We start from the raw sequence: 14832 nt of genomic DNA on the forward strand, positions 1-14832 counted from the left end.
CTCGGGGGTCTCCGGCAGTTTTGGGGGGTTTGGGGGTCCCGGGGGGTCAGAAGTCGTCATCGTCGCAGATGTCCAGGAAGACGTCGAAGGCCTCGCGGTTGCAGTTGCCGTCGGGGCTGAACACATACTTGTGGAAGGTGCCGTCCACACACACAGCTGGGGGGATTTGGGGGGTCAGGGGACGTTTGGGGGGTCCTTAGGGGCATTTTGGGAGATCAAGGGGAGTTTAGGGGTAGTTTTCAGGGGGTTAAGGGCACTTTTGGGGGGTCAGGAGGGTTTGTTCAGGATCCAGGGGGGTTTAGGAGGTGTTTTGGGGAGTCCAGGAGGGTTTAGGGGCGGTTTTGGGCGTCAGGGGGTTTTGGGGGAGTCCCAGGGGGGTTTTAAGAGTCAGGGGGGGTTTAGGGGGAGTCTGGGGGGCCCCAGGGTGGTTTGTGGGGACTCCAGGAGGGTTTAGGACGTGTTTGGGGGGTCCAGGGGGGTTTGGGGAGGGGGGTCTCAGGGGAGTTTAGGAGCATCCCAGGGGGTTTTGGGGTGCAGAGAGGGTCCCTGGGGGCTCCCAGAGGGTTTTCATGAATGCCTGGGGGTTCCTGGGCAAGTTTGGGGGAAATTGGGTGTCCCAGCTCAGGAAGTTTGGGGTGCCAGTAGGGTTTGGGGGGCTGGGGGGAGTCTGGGGTCCCTGGGTAAGTTTTGGGGTCCTGGGGAGGACACTGGGGGTTCCCAGGGAGTGTTTGGGGCCCCTCAGGGGTTTTTATATCCTGACCATTCAGGATATATTGTAGTTACTTGGGGATATTTTGGGATGTTTTGGTACTCACTGATGACAGAGTTGGGGCTGCAGCACCCCAGAGGTTTTTTGGGTTATTTTGGGAATGTTTTGGGGTTATTGGGAGTTATTTTGTGGTGGTTGTGGGGTGGTTTTGGGGTTATTTTTGTCACTCACTGATGACAGAGCTGAGGCTGTGGTCTCCCAGGGTTATTGGGATATTTAGGGGATTATTTGGGGCTATTCTGGGCTGTTTTGTCACTCACCGATGACGGAGCTGGGGCTCTGGCCCCCAGGGATATTTTGGGATATTCTGGGTATGTTTTAGGGTGTTTTTGGGGTATTTCTCTCACTCACTGATGATGGAGCTGGGGCTGCAGCCCCCCAGGGATATTCTGGGATATTTAGGGGATCTTTTGGGGTATTTTGGGTATATTTTGGGGCTATTTGGGGTGTTTTTAGGGCTGCTTTTGTCACTCACCAATGATGGAGCTGGGGCTTTGGCCCCCAGGGTTATTTGGGGGTATTTTGGGGATATTTCAGGGATATTTTGGGATATTTCAGGGCTATTTTGGGAATTTTTGGGGTGTTTTTAGGATGTTCTTAGGGTTGTTTCTGTCACTCACCAATGACGGAGCTGGGGCTGCACTCCCCAGGGATATTTGGGGATATTCTGGGATATTTAAGGGATACTGTGGGCTGGTTTTGGTGTATTTTTTGCCACTCACCGATGACGGAGCTGGGGTTGCGCCCCGCCCTGCTGAATGCGCACACCCCGGGGGGTTATGTGGGGATATTTTAGGATATTTTGGGGTGGTTTCGCGGTGTTTTCGGGGTGTTTCTATCACTCACCGATGACGGAGCTGGGGCTGCGCCCCGCCCTGCCGAACGCGCACACCCCGGGGGGGTTATGTGGGGATATTTTAGGATATTTTGGGGTGGTTTCGCGGTGTTTTTGGAGTGTTTCTATCACTCACCGATGACGGAGCTGGGGCTGCGCCCTGCCCTGCCGAACGCGCACACCCCGGGTGCCTCGGCCGGGACGGTGAAACTCGCCAGCGACCACTGGGACTCCACATAGGGGCCCAGCACGGGCCCCACCTTCCCTACACGGGCCAGCCTGGGGGGAACAGGGTCAGGGGTTTGGGGGGTTCAGGGGTTTGGGGTTCAGGGGTTTGGGGCTCAGGGGTTTTGGGGTCCCCCCTGACCCCACTCACGCTGAGCGCCGGTTGAGCCGCGTGTCGCGCAGTGCGAAGACGTGGCCGGTGCCTTTGTCACTGACCGCGCACAGGAACGAGCAGTCGGGGCTGAACGACAGGCTGGGGGCACCCCAAAAACCCAGTCAGGCATGGGGGCACCCCAAAAACCGTCAGGATTTGGGGATACCCCAGAACCCCTGCCGTAAAACAGGGCAGGAAGGGGGCAGCACCCCAAAATTAAGTTGGGAGGGATCCCCCAAATCTTCAGATCCATCTTCAGTCCCTCCCAGTGCTCCCAGTATGGTGTGTTCCTGTCTGTGCCCTGGCACAGCTTGGAGAGGGGAGCCCCCGCAGTTCCCAAGTGCCACCAGTGCCACCAGTAGAGCATGGCTGGATCAGTCCCAGTTCCCCCCAGTCTCACCAGTACAGATCCACCCCAGTCTCACCAGTAGAGCATGGCAGGGTCCATCCCAGTTCCCCCAGTCTCCCAGTTCCCCCATTTCCCCCATCCCCATTCCCAGTTTGCCCAGTCTCACCATTACAATATGACGGGGTCGATCCTGGTTCCCCCAGTCTCTCCCATTCCCAGTCTCTCCCAGTGCTCCCAGTCTCACCAGTACAGCATTGCGGGGTCAGTTCCGATTCCCACATTCCCCCAGTCTCTCCCAGTGCTCCCTGTCCCACCAGTAGAGCATGGCGGCGTCGGTGCTGGTTGCCCCAGTCTCTCCCATTCCCCCAGTATGTCCCAATGCTCCCAGTCTCACCAGTACAGGGTGGCTGGGTCTGTCCCAGTTCCCCCACTCCCCATTCCCATTCCCCCAGTCTCTCATAGTGTTCCCAGTCTCACCAGTAGAGCATGGCAGGGTCAGTCCCGGTTTCCCCAGTCTCTCCCATTCCCCATTCCCATTCCCAGTTCCCCCAGACTCACCAGTACAGCGTGGCCAGGTCTGTCCCAGTTTCCCCAGTCTCTCCCGTTCCCAATTACCCTAGTCTCTCCCATTCCCCCAGTCCCTCCCAGTGCTCCCAGACTCACCAGTACAGCATGGCGGGGTCAATCCCAGTTCCCCCATTCCCCTAGCCTGTCCCAGTTCCCCCAGTCTCACCAGTAGAGCGTGGCCGGGTCCGTCCCCCGGCGCAGCTCCAGCAGCCGGGCGCGGCTCTGGGTGCAGAACAGGCGGATCAGGGTCCCGCGGCGCGAGGCCGAGGCCACGAGCGCCCCCGAGGGGCCGAGCGCGGCACAGCCCACCTCGGACTGGTGCGCGTTGATGGTCACGGGCGCCGAGGAGGAGCCGGGCTTGGCAGAGCCCAGGTCCTGGGGTGGGGAGCAGGGACCGGGGCTGACCAGTGCTGACCAGTGCTCCCCAGTATCACCCAGTGCACCCCCACTATCCCTCAGTGCAGCCCAGGTCCTGGGGGCGCAGGGCTGAGGGACCCCGGACTGCCCAGTGCTCCCCAGTGTACACCCCCAGTATTGCCGAGTGCTGCCATGTCCTGGGGGGCAGGGATCAGGGACTCTGCGACTGCCCAGTGCCCCCCAGTATCACCCAGTATCACCCAGTGCTCCCCCAGTGTTCTCCCAGTATCACCCAGTGCAGCCCAGGTCGTGGGGGGCATGGCTGAGGGACCCCCATTATCGCCCAGTGCTCCCCCTGTATCGCCCCAGTATCACTCAGTATTCCTCAGTGCTCCCCAGTGCTCCCCCAGTCCCCCCAGTTCCCCCAGTATCCCCAGTTCCTCCCAGTTTCCCCAGTCCCCCAGTATCTCACCACAAGCTGCAGGCTGCCGCACTTGTGCCCTGGGAACACCAGTAAGGCTCGTTCCAAACTGGGACAGAGATCCACGATCCCTGGGGGCAGCAAGATCGGGGTGACTTGCCCCCCAAAACCCACTAAGACCCCCCAAAATCCCCAGGAACCCCCAAAGTGCCCCTGGACCCCCCAAAATCCCCCAGGAACCCCAAAACCCCCAGGACCTCCCAAATTCCACAGAACCCCTTCAAAATCCCTCCTCAAACATTGCCCCCCAAAATCCCACAGAACCCCCCAAAATACCCCCCAGAACCCCCCAAAACCCCCCAGGAACCCCAAAACGCCCCCGCTAAACATTGGGGTGTCCCTGCCCCCCACAGTCCCCCAGGACCCCCCAAAATCCCCCAAGACCCCAACATCCTCCCACGTTTTTGGGGTCCCCCCAGTTTCCGCGGTCTCTCCCTTTGATTTCAGGAGTCCCTGGGGAAAAGTTTGGGGTCCCCCCTGGATCCCTGGGATTTTGGGGTCCCCCCTGCATTTTGGGATCCCTCCCAACCCCCCAGACTGGGGAGGGGTTTGTCCCGGACACCCCCAAATCCCCCTGCCCAATCTCCCCTGAGGTTCTGGGGTCCCCTGGGGCTGTGGGGCCACACCCAGATTTTGGGGTGACCCCTGGAGGGGTTTTGGGGTCCCCCTGGTGGGAACAGGGAGGGGCTCTGTCCCTGCCCCCCCCCCCAAACCTGGTCCTGCAGATCTGAAGGCCCCCCCAGATTCTTGGGGTGTCCTCCATGTTTGGGATACCCTTGTTTGGGATTCCCTCAAATTTTCAGGCGCCCCAGGCTGGGATCCCCCCTGTTCAGTCTCCCCAGATTTTGGGGTGGCCCAGTTTGGGATGCCCCAATTTTGGCGTGCCCCAGATCAGGATCCCCAAACCCCCCCCCCCCCCCACTTTGGGCTCCCCCAGGATTTTGGGGTGCCCCAGTTTAGGGTGCCCCCATTCAGGCTCCCCAAATTTGGGGTTCCCCAGTTTGGGATCCCCTGGATTTTGGGGTGCCCTATTCAGGCTCTTCCAGATTCTGGGGTTCTCTAGTTTGGGACGTCCCAATTTTGAGGTGCCCCAGTTTGTGCTCCCTCTGATTTTGGGGTGCCCCATTCAGGGTCCCCTGGATTTTGAAGTGCCTCACTTTGGGATCCCTGGATTTTGGGGTGTCCCAGCTTGGGACCTCCTTGATTTTGGGGTGCCCTAGTTTGGGACTCCCCAATTTTGGGGTTCCCCAGTTCAGCACCCCTGTTTGGGGCACTCACCTTTGGGTTTCCCAGTTTGGGGTTCCTCAGTTTCCCGCTCACCTTTGCAGTGGCCCAGTTTGGGGTTCCCAGCTTGGGTTCCCCTGTTTGGGGTTCCCAGTTTGGGGCTCCCAGTTTCCCCGGTTTCCCGCTCACCTTTGGGGTTCCTGTGTTTGGGGTTCCCAGTTTGGGTTCCCCTGTTTGGGGTTCCCAGTTTCCCCAGTTTCCCTCACCTTTGGGGTTGTCCCTGGTGTCAAACTCAAACAGTTTGCACGGTCGGTGCGGGAATGAGAATACGAACAGGCGGCTCTGCAGCGCCACCACCAGCCTGGGACAAGGACACCAGTGACCAACCAGTAACACCAGTGACACACCAGTAACCAACCAGTGACCAACCAGAAACCTCCCACCACCAGCCTGGGATGGACCAGGGACACCAGTGACACCAGTGACCAGCCAGTAACCAACCAGCAACATCAGCGACCAACCAGTAACCGCCCAGTAACCTCCCAGTGCTCACAGTACTTCCCAGTGCTCCTAGTAACACCAGTAACCAACCAGTGCTCCCAGTAACCTCCCAGTACTCCTAGTCACTCTCCAAGTGCTCGCAGTAACTTTCCCAGTGCTCCCAGTTCCCCCCATCCTGGTTCTCCCAGTCCCCCCAGTTCCCTCCCATCCCCCCCAGTCCCGGTTCTCCCAGTCCCTCCACTTCCCTCCCATTCCCTCCATCCCCCAGAGCCCCCCCATCCCCCCCAGTCCCAGTTCTCCCAGTACCTGTCATGCCGCATGCGCACGGCCAGCACGGGTTTGGGGAAGCTGAACTCCAGTACCAGTTTGTCCTTCCCCTCACGGGCATCATCCCAGATCAGCACTGGGGGACCCCAAAAATGGGCTCAGGGGCACCCCGACATTGGGGACGGCAAAATGGGGTTAGGGGCATCCCAACATCTGGGACCTAAAAATGGGGTCAGGGGCACCCCAATGTTGGGGACCCCCTGGGGGGAAGGGGGAGATCCCAATTTGGGATCCCCCCAGGACTGGGGAGATGTCAGGGAATTCAGGGATCCCCAGGATTGGGGTATCAGTCAGGGAATTTGGGGCCCCTTGCAGGTTTTAGAGTATCAGTCGGAGATTTCAGGGTCCCCCCCAGGTTTTGGGGGACCAGTCAGGGATTTTGGGGGATCCCCAGATTTTGGGGGATCAGATTTCAGGGGGTCTATCAGGGATTTTGGGGGTTCCCCAGGTTTTCAGGGATGTGTCAGGGATTTCAGGGAGTCTGTCAGGGATTTCGGGTATCCCAAGATTTTGGGAGGTCTATCAGGGATTTGGGGTCCCCCCCCCGGGTTTGAGGCGCACCTGAGGCATCGGGGAATTTGGGGTGGCTGCCCCCACCCACGATGGCCAGCAGGTTGGAACGGTTCAGCATCTCCACGAGCCCCACGCTGCCGACCTGCTCCGCGTCTGGACACCCCCAAATCAGGGACACCCCGAAATCAGGGGGGACACCCCGAAACCGGGGCACCCCAAAACTGGGGCGCCTCAAAACCGGGGCACCCCAAAATCAGGGCACCCCAAAATCAGGGACACCCCAAAACTGGGGCACCCCAAAACCGAGACACCCAGAAATGGGGCACCCCGAAACTGGGACACCCTGAAACCAGGGCACCCCGAAATCAGGGGGACATCCCGAAACTGGGGCACCCTGACAACAGAGCACCCCAAAACCGGGTCACCCCAAAATCAGGAACACCCCAAAACGGGGGCACCCCGAAATTAGGGACACCCCCACATCGGGGACACCCCAAATTCAGCCCTTCCCCCAGTAGGGACCCCGAAACAGCCCAAGCCCCCCAAAACTGCACCTCCAGCTCGAGGATCCCCCCAAACGTGGCCAAACCCCCTCCTCAATTTTGGGACCACCAAAACACCCCCTTAAAAACATCTGCCCCCATCCCCAGGCCCAGACACGCCCAAACACCCCCCAGGCTTAGGAACCCCCCAAAAACACCACACACACCCCCACCTCCCCAGGGGACCCCTAAGCACCCCATACTTCCTCCCCCAGCTCCTTCTCTGCACATAAAGACCCACACAGAGACGCAAATCTCCCCTGAACCACAGGGGGACCCCCCAAACCCCGGACCCTCACCCAGGTGCCCCTTCTCCATCAGCGGCTCCACATTGAAGATCCGGACCCCCGAGTCCATGGCGACACAGAAACAGCCTGGGGGCCACGGGGCGGGGGGTTTGGGGGGGCATCCAGAGGGGTCTGGGGGGTCCCCGGGGGAGACTGGGGGATCCCTGGGGGAATTTGGGGGGCAGCCAGAGGAGTTTAGGGGGGGCCCTGGGGCATTTTGGCGACACCCAGAGGGGGTTTGGAAGGGTTGCTGGAGGGTTTGGGGGATCCCTAGGGGGGTTTGGGGGGGCCTCCAGAGGGATTTGGGATGGTCCTGGGGGTAATTAGGGGGTTCCTGGGGGAGATTGGGGGGCAGCCGACGGAATTTGGGGGTCCCCGGGTGGGTCTGGGGGGATCCCAGGCAGGTGTGAAGGAACTTTGGGGGTGTCCCAGAGGGGCACCTGAGGGATTTGGGGGTCCCGGGGGGTTTCAGGGTTTCTGGGAGATATTTGGGGGTTCCTGGGGCGAACTCGGGGGTTGGGGGTCCCGGGGAATTTTGGGAGCTCCGGGTGGGGTTCGAGGGCCAGAGGGGCAGGTTTGGGCGTTCGGGCCGAGTTTGGGGGTGCTGAGGGGGAGGTTTGGGGGTTTAGCCCAGGTTTGGGGGTCCCGAGGGAGGTTTGGGGTCGCCACTCACTCTGGTCCTGGTTGAAGCGCAGGCTGTTCACCCCCCGGGACTGCGCCATGGCGGGGCGCGCCGGCGGCGGCGGAGCCGCTCGGAGGCACAGAGGGGGAACGAAGGATCCCCAAAACCCGGCGGGACCCCCAAAAAAACCCCCAAAAACCCCCCCAAAAAACCCAAAACCCCCTGAAAACAACCCGGCCGCGTCCGCGGGGCGCTCAAACCATCGAGACGCCTCACAGCGCCCGGCCAGAGCGGACTTCCGGTCACGTAAGCCGCGCCCCCACCCTATTAAGGCTCGGTCCGGGCGGGCGCGAGTGCTGATTGGCGGAGGCGGAGGGCGGGTCTGTTGCCTGGCAACTCGCCATCTTGGAAGCTGGCATGGCGTTCCTTGTTGCCGTAGCAACCGTCCACAGCCTTATTGGAAGCTGGCAGAGCGTGGCCTCGCTCGGGCCCCGCGGGGATTTTGGGGGCTCCAGGGTCACTAAGACGGGAGCGTCCCCCCCATTCAACAACAACAACAACGAGGCCGCTGCTGCTCGTCCTCCCAGCCTTTATTGCGCTGAAGCCGCGGCTGCCATCCTGGGAGCTGGCAGGGGGCCGGGGAGGTGTTCCCGGGGGTCTCTCTCAGTCGTCGTCGCCCCCCCCCAGGTAATGGCAGATGGAGTCGTAGGGCAGCGACAGCACCTGCGGGGCCGCGGCCCGGCCCAGCTGCACCAGCGCCCGCCCGCGCTCCGGGTCCCGCTCCAGGATCCGCCCCACCTGCGGGGGGCCAGGGTCAGCCCGGGGGCAGGGGACGGAGCTAGGGGTGCTCAGGGGGTTTGGGGAGGGGGCTCGGGGTCACCCCCGGTGTTTAGGGAGGGGGCTCGGGGGTATTTGGGTGTATTTGGGGAGGGGTCTCAGGGGTCTCGGGGTTATTTGGGGAGGGGTCTCGCTCACTGACCTGCCCCGTGTGCTCCCCCAGCACCACCATGACGCGCTCGCAGCCGCCCCGCGGCACCACCGTCTCCAGAGACGCCTCACGCAGCCCTGGGGCACAGCGGGACTGGGGGGTCAGGGGGGATTTGGGGGGATCAGGGTGATTTCGGGGGTGCAGGGTGATCAGGGTGATTTTGGGGTTGGAGGGATCAGGGTGATTTTGGGGGTGCAGGGGGTGCAAAGTGTTTTTGGGGTGCAGGGCAGTTTTTTGGGGTGTCAGGGAAGGCAGGTTCGGCGGTGCAGGGTAGTTTTGGGGTGCAGGGCAGTTTTTGAGGTGTCAGGGCAGGCAGGTTTGGGGGTGCAGGGCAGTTTTTGGGGTGTCAGGCCAGGCAGGTTTGGGAGTGCAGGGGGTTTTTGGGGTGCAAGGTGTTTTTGGGGCGTCAAGACCCCCCAATCCCCGATCTCTCACCCTCCACCAGGCGCCCATCGTCTGTGCGGCACACGCAGGTGTCGGGGGCCAGCAGGTCCTCGATCTGCATCTGGGGGTTGGGGGGTAAGCACCCCAAAATCCTGCCCTGGGGGGCTAGCGGGGGGGCAGGGACCTCTCCAGGGCTGGTTTTGGGGAGCAGGGATCCTCCCTCCCCAACTCCTGGGTCACCCTACAGGTCCACGGATGATTCTGGGGATCCCAAGGGGACGTTTTGGGGTCCCCATGAGAGTTTCTGGGGTGCAGGAGGGTGATTTTGGGGGTCCTAGGGGGATTTCCGGGGTCCCTGGGGTGGTTTTGGGGTGCAGGGGGGTGATTTGGGGGTTCCTGGGGGATTTTGAGGGTCCCATGGGAGTCCCTGGGGGATTTTAGGGGTTCCTGGGGTGGTTTTGAGGTACCACATGGATGATTTTGGGGGTCCCATGAGAGTTTTTGGGGTGCAGGGAGGGGATTCTGGGGATCCCTGGGGGATTTTGGGGGTGCAGGGGAGTGGTTTTGGGGTGCAGAGGGGTGATTTTGGGGATGCAGGGGGTGATTTCGGGGGTCCCTGGGGTGGTTTTTGGGGTGCAGGGCATGATTTTGGGGGTCCCGAGGTGATTTTGTGGGAGGTTTTGAAGGGTGATTTCAGGGTCCCCCAGGGATTTTGGAGTCCTCCAAGCACAATTTTGGGGTCCCCCAGGAGGTTTTGGGGCATCCCTAGTGGGGTTATTTTGTGGTCTCCCAAGGGTTTTTGGGGGTTATTTTGAAGTCCCTGGTGTGGATATTTTGGGGTCCCTCAGGGGTTATTTTGGGGTCCCTGGTGTGGTTATATTTGGGGTTATTTTGGGGTTCCCCGGGGTTATTTTGCATAGTTTTGGGGTGTCCCTCAGTGGTTATTTTGGGGTTATTTCGGGGTGCCCCCGGGGTTATTTTGGGGTGCCCACCTTGCAGTTGTAGAAGCCCCCCCCCCCCAGGAATGCTCTGTCCACGCAGCGCACGCGCAGATCCCTCCGCAGCCAGTGGGGGGCGCAGCGAGCCTGCTTCACACGGCTGGGGACAGGGGGGCGGGGAATGGGGGGGCAGAGACACCAGAGACCCCAGTTACCCTCCCAGTAACACCAGTTACCCCAGTTACCTCCCATTAACCCCAGTTACCCTCCCAGTAACCCCAATTACCTCCCAGTAACCCCTGTAACCCCCCTCACCTGGGGCTCTCGGGTCGCTCCCTCCTCTTGCTCCCCCCCCCCGCGGGGGGGCTTCACCCTGCACCCCCTCCTCCTGCTGGGGGGGGCGGCCCGGGGCACCTGCGGGAACTGGGAAATACTGGGGGAACTGGGAGGGACTGGGGTAATTGGGAAGGACTGGGAGGGACTGAGAGATACTGGGGGGAACCAGGAGGGACTGGGGACACTGCGGGGGACTGGGACAGGAACTGGGGGGGGGGACAGAGAGAGGATGGTGGGGAACTGGGAGGGACTGGGGAGGGACTGGGAGACACTGGGACAGGAACTGGGAGGCACTGGGAGACACTGGAAGGTTACTGGGAGGCACTGGGGGTTACTGGGGGACTCCCCAGTGCAAACTGGGCACAAACCAGTCTGGAGAGTGCTGGGATTTAGAGGGGAGATGTAACTGGGATGTACTGGTCTAAACTGGACACTCACTGGGGGTTACTAGGGGGGTTTTGGGGATCACTGGTCCATACTGGGATGCTCACTGGGGGTTGCTGGGCAGGCTGTGGGGGGTACTGGGTGGGGTTTCGGGGGTCAGTGGTCCATACTGGTGTACACTCACTGCTCAGCGCGCGCAGCCCATGCAGCGGCACCGTCACCACCTGCCCCCCCAGCGCCAGCCGCACCAGCGCCCGGCCCAGCTCGGGCTCCAGCGCCTCCACCTGCACCAGTACAAACGAGTACGGACCAGTTAGAGACCAGTACGACCAGCACAGACCAGTTAGGGGCCAGTTAGGGATCAGGAACCACAGTTACCCTCCAGTTACCACAGTTTCCCTCCCAGCTACTTCCCATTCACCTCCCAGTTATCCTCCCAGTCACCCCCCGTAACCCCAGTTAGCCTCCCAGTAACCTCAGTTACACTCCCAGTTACCTCCCAATAACCCATTACCCTCCCAGTAACCCATTAGCCTCCTAGCTACCTGCCAGTAACCCCAGTGCCTCCCAGTTACCCTCTCAGTACCCACCCAGCATCCTCCCATTGCCCATCCCAGTTCTCCACAGTGCTCCCCAGTGCCATACTGGGAGAACTGGGGGTGTCAGCATCCCCAGTGCCCCTGCAGAGCTGTACTGCTCTGTACTGGTCTGTGTTGGTCAGTACTGGTTTATACTGGTCTGTGTTGGTTTGTATTGGCCCGTACTAGTACTAGTCCATATTGGTCTACACTGGCCCATACTAGTCTGTACTGGGCCATACTAGCCCATACTGGTCTGTACTGGCCCGTACCGGTCTGTATCAGTCCATACTGGTCTGCACTGGCTCATACTGTCCCATACTGGTCTATACCAGTCCATACCAGTCCATACTGATCCATACTAGTCTCACCTTTCCCGTGACCCCTCGGTGGGGGCTGCTTCCAATGCTCTCTAATCTATACTGGCACATACTGGTATATACTGGTCTATACTGCTGTATACTGGTCCGTACCAGTCCATACTGGTCTATACTGATCTATATTGCTCTACACCAGTCCGTACTGGTCTATACCGGTCTGTATTGCTCTACACCAGTCCGTACTAGTCCGTACTGGTCTCACCTGTCCTGTCACCCCCCGGTGGGGGCCGCTCTGGATGCTGACGCTCTCTCCCAGCCCCGGGCCCTGGGGAGGGTCCCCCTGTCCCTCCCCCGCTCGGGGGGTGCCAGGGGGGACAGCCTCAGCCCCCAGCCCCAAACCCCGGGGGCGGGGCCTCTGCTCCAGTGGGGGCACCACCCTGGGGGAGAGAACAGGGGGTCAGGGCACCCCAAAATATACCCAGCACCCCAAAATACACTCTGGGGCGGGAAAGGGGGGGTCAGGGCACCCCAAAATACACCCAGCACCCCACAATACACCTGCAAGTCCAAAATACACCCAGCCCCCAAAAATACACCCTGGGGGAGTCAGGGCACCCCAAATATACACCCTGGGGGGAAAATGGGAATGAGGGATCCCCAAAATCCATCCTTGGGGCAAACGAGGTGAGTGGTCCCAGAAATCCACCCTGGGGAGGAAACAGGGTCAGGGATCCCCAAAACCAGCCTTAGGGGGTCAGGGGTCCCCAAAATCCACCCTGAGGGGGAAGGGCACCCGAAAATCCACCCTGGGGGGAACAGGGATCAGGGGTCCCCAAAATCCACCCTTGGGGCGAAGGGAACCCCAAAATCCACCCTGGTAGGGTCAGGTGACCATGGCATCCCAAAACTTCCCAGTGAATCTTGTCTCTCCCAAGGTTGGGATGTTCAGGGTTCCCCCTCAGTTTTTTGGGGGGCTCTGAGTGGTTCCCAGGTGCCCCCCAAAGGTTTGGGGTCCCTCCCCCATCCTGGCTTCAGCCATGCCCCTGTTTTTGGGGGGCTGAGGGGTGTCCCCCTGTGTTTCAGGGGCTTCAGGGGTATCCCCGTCATTCATTCCTGATTTTGGGGGGACGCAGGGGTGTTCAGGGGTGCCCCCGTGTTTTGGGGGGTTCAGGGGTGTCCCCCTCATTCATTCCTGATTTTGGGGGGCTCAAGGGTGTCCCCTCAGTTTTGGGGGTTCAGGGGCCCGTGTTTCAGGGTGCCCCCTGTTTCGGGGTGCTCAGAGAGTGTTTCGGGGTGCCCCCCCTGTTTCAGGGTGCCTGTGTTTCAGGGGCTCAGGGGTGTCCCCCCGTGTTCCAGATCCCCCCATATTTCAGGGTGCCCATCTTTCGTGGTACTCAGGGGTGTTTGGGGTGCTCAGGGTGTGTTTCAGGGTGCTCAGGGGTGTTTAGGGGTGCCCCTGTGTTTCAAGGTCACTCACCTGGGGAAGGTGCGGCCGATGCCCTGGCCCTGGCTCCAGCCCATCCCCCGCAGCATGGCCAGCCCGAACTGCCCCACGGGCACGGCCTCGTAGTCCTGGGGTGTCTGGGGGAATGGGGGGTTCGGGGATGGGGGCAATGGGGGTCAACGGGGGGTGTGGGGGGCACGGGGGGATTAGGGATGGAGGCAATGGGGGGCAATGGGGGGTGTAGGGGGGCACTGGGGGGGAATGGGGGGCACTGGGGGAAACTGAGGGGCAGTGGGGATGGGGGCATGGGGGGGTTGAAATTGGGGCCACGGGGAGTTTGGGGATGGGGGACACGGGGGGGAACTGGGGGGCAATGGCAGTGCACTCTTGGGGCATTTAGGGGCAAAGGAGGGCACTCAGGGGGCACTCTTGGGGTCCCGAGGTCACTCTGGGGGTTCCAGGAAATGTTTGGGGGTCCCAGGGGATGTTTGGGATCCTGGAGAATATTTCGGGTCCTGGAGGATATTTTGGGGTCCCGGGGGATGTTTGGGGTCCCGGGGGATATTTTGGAGTCCCTCACCGGCTGTGCCCCCGTGGCCACGTCTCTCTCAGGCAGCTGCAAGGCGATGGCCATGGGCGCTCCCTGCTCGCCCTCGGGCTGCTCCCGGCTCTGCCGCGCCTCTGGGGGAGAGGGGGGTGGCAGTCGTGGGGGGCTCTGGCAGTCAGGGGGGCTTGGGAGGCGGCAGTCAGGGGGGCTCGGGGGGGCTCAGCCCCGCCGGGACCCCCAAACTCACCCTGCAGCAGCTCCTGCACCGCCTGCGCCTCCACCGAGGAGGGGTCCGCACCGGGGGCGGGGTCTGCGTTGGGGGAGGGGTCTGCGCTGGGGGCGGGGTCTGCGCTGGGGGCGGGGCCGCTGCCGGCGCGGGGCGGCTCAGGGTTCCTCCAGCGGTGCGCGGGGATCAGCGGGATCACCAGCTCCTTCTTGGGGGGCGGGGCCGGCCGCGTACTAGGGGCGGGGTCAGCGTATTAGCCACGCCCACACACAGACCGCGCCTTATTTAAAACAAAGGTAGAGCACGCCCCCAAGCCACGCCCACAGACAGACCGCGCTTTTTAAAAACCAAGCCACGCCCACAGACAGACCACGGCTTTATAAACACGGTCGGAAACCACGCCCAGAGAGACCACATCCCCCAGACAGCGCGTTTTGAAAACATAGGTAGACCACGCCCCCTTAAGCCACGCCCACAGGCAGACCATGCCTTTAAAACAGCGGGCAGAAGCCACGCCCCTCCAAGCCACGCCCCCGAGGCAGCCGCACACTGAGCCCTGCTCGATGCCCCGCCCCCATATCAGGAACACCCTCAAGCCCCGCCCCCGGGACCGCTGTTGCCGCGCACGTGCCCAGCCCCTGCAGTTTTTGATGGACAGACCGGAAGCAGAACCGCGCCCCGCCCCAAACGAGCCCTGAGGGCCGCGCCCCCTCCGCGCCCACCTGAGCAGCTCCCGGTCCTCCACCGCCGTCAGGAAGTCGGTGTCGCTGTCGGCGTCGCCGCTGGCGCCGGGCTCCGCGCAGGGCCCCGCGGGCAGCGGCCGCCGCCGCTCCGCTCTGCGGCTGAAGGCGAACGACACCGGCCCCGGCCCCGCGCTGCCCTCAGCCGCCGCCGCGCTATCGCCTGCCGCCATCTTCCGCCGCGGGGCCCTGTG

At 61.8% G+C, this 14832-nt stretch overlaps 2 protein-coding genes across 2 annotated transcripts; both read right to left on the reverse strand.

Moving 5' to 3' along the window:
• Position 1: 1 nt before the first annotated feature.
• Positions 2-8077, reverse strand: WDR45 (WD repeat domain 45). Its single transcript, XM_056515521.1, has 10 exons — positions 7805-8077; positions 7144-7218; positions 6351-6455; positions 5769-5865; positions 5228-5322; positions 3729-3808; positions 3066-3274; positions 1981-2082; positions 1741-1883; positions 2-156 (listed from the first exon to the last, which is right to left on the reverse strand). Exons 1-10 carry the CDS (start codon positions 7851-7853, stop codon positions 47-49), a joined length of 1065 nt encoding a protein of 354 aa, XP_056371496.1. The 5' UTR covers positions 7854-8077; the 3' UTR covers positions 2-46.
• Positions 8078-8325: 248 nt separating this feature from the next.
• Positions 8326-14812, reverse strand: GPKOW (G-patch domain and KOW motifs). Its single transcript, XM_056515354.1, has 11 exons — positions 14621-14812; positions 13920-14131; positions 13706-13806; positions 13159-13262; positions 11944-12118; positions 10968-11067; positions 10309-10477; positions 10118-10223; positions 9177-9246; positions 8733-8818; positions 8326-8551 (listed from the first exon to the last, which is right to left on the reverse strand). The coding sequence occupies exons 1-11, from the start codon at positions 14809-14811 to the stop codon at positions 8417-8419; spliced, it is 1449 nt and encodes a 482-aa protein (XP_056371329.1). The 5' UTR covers position 14812; the 3' UTR covers positions 8326-8416.
• Positions 14813-14832: the final 20 nt, after the last annotated feature.

This window comes from Oenanthe melanoleuca, unplaced genomic scaffold (genome assembly GCF_029582105.1).
Source record: "Oenanthe melanoleuca isolate GR-GAL-2019-014 unplaced genomic scaffold, OMel1.0 S001, whole genome shotgun sequence".
Taxonomy (NCBI): domain Eukaryota; kingdom Metazoa; phylum Chordata; class Aves; order Passeriformes; family Muscicapidae; genus Oenanthe; species Oenanthe melanoleuca.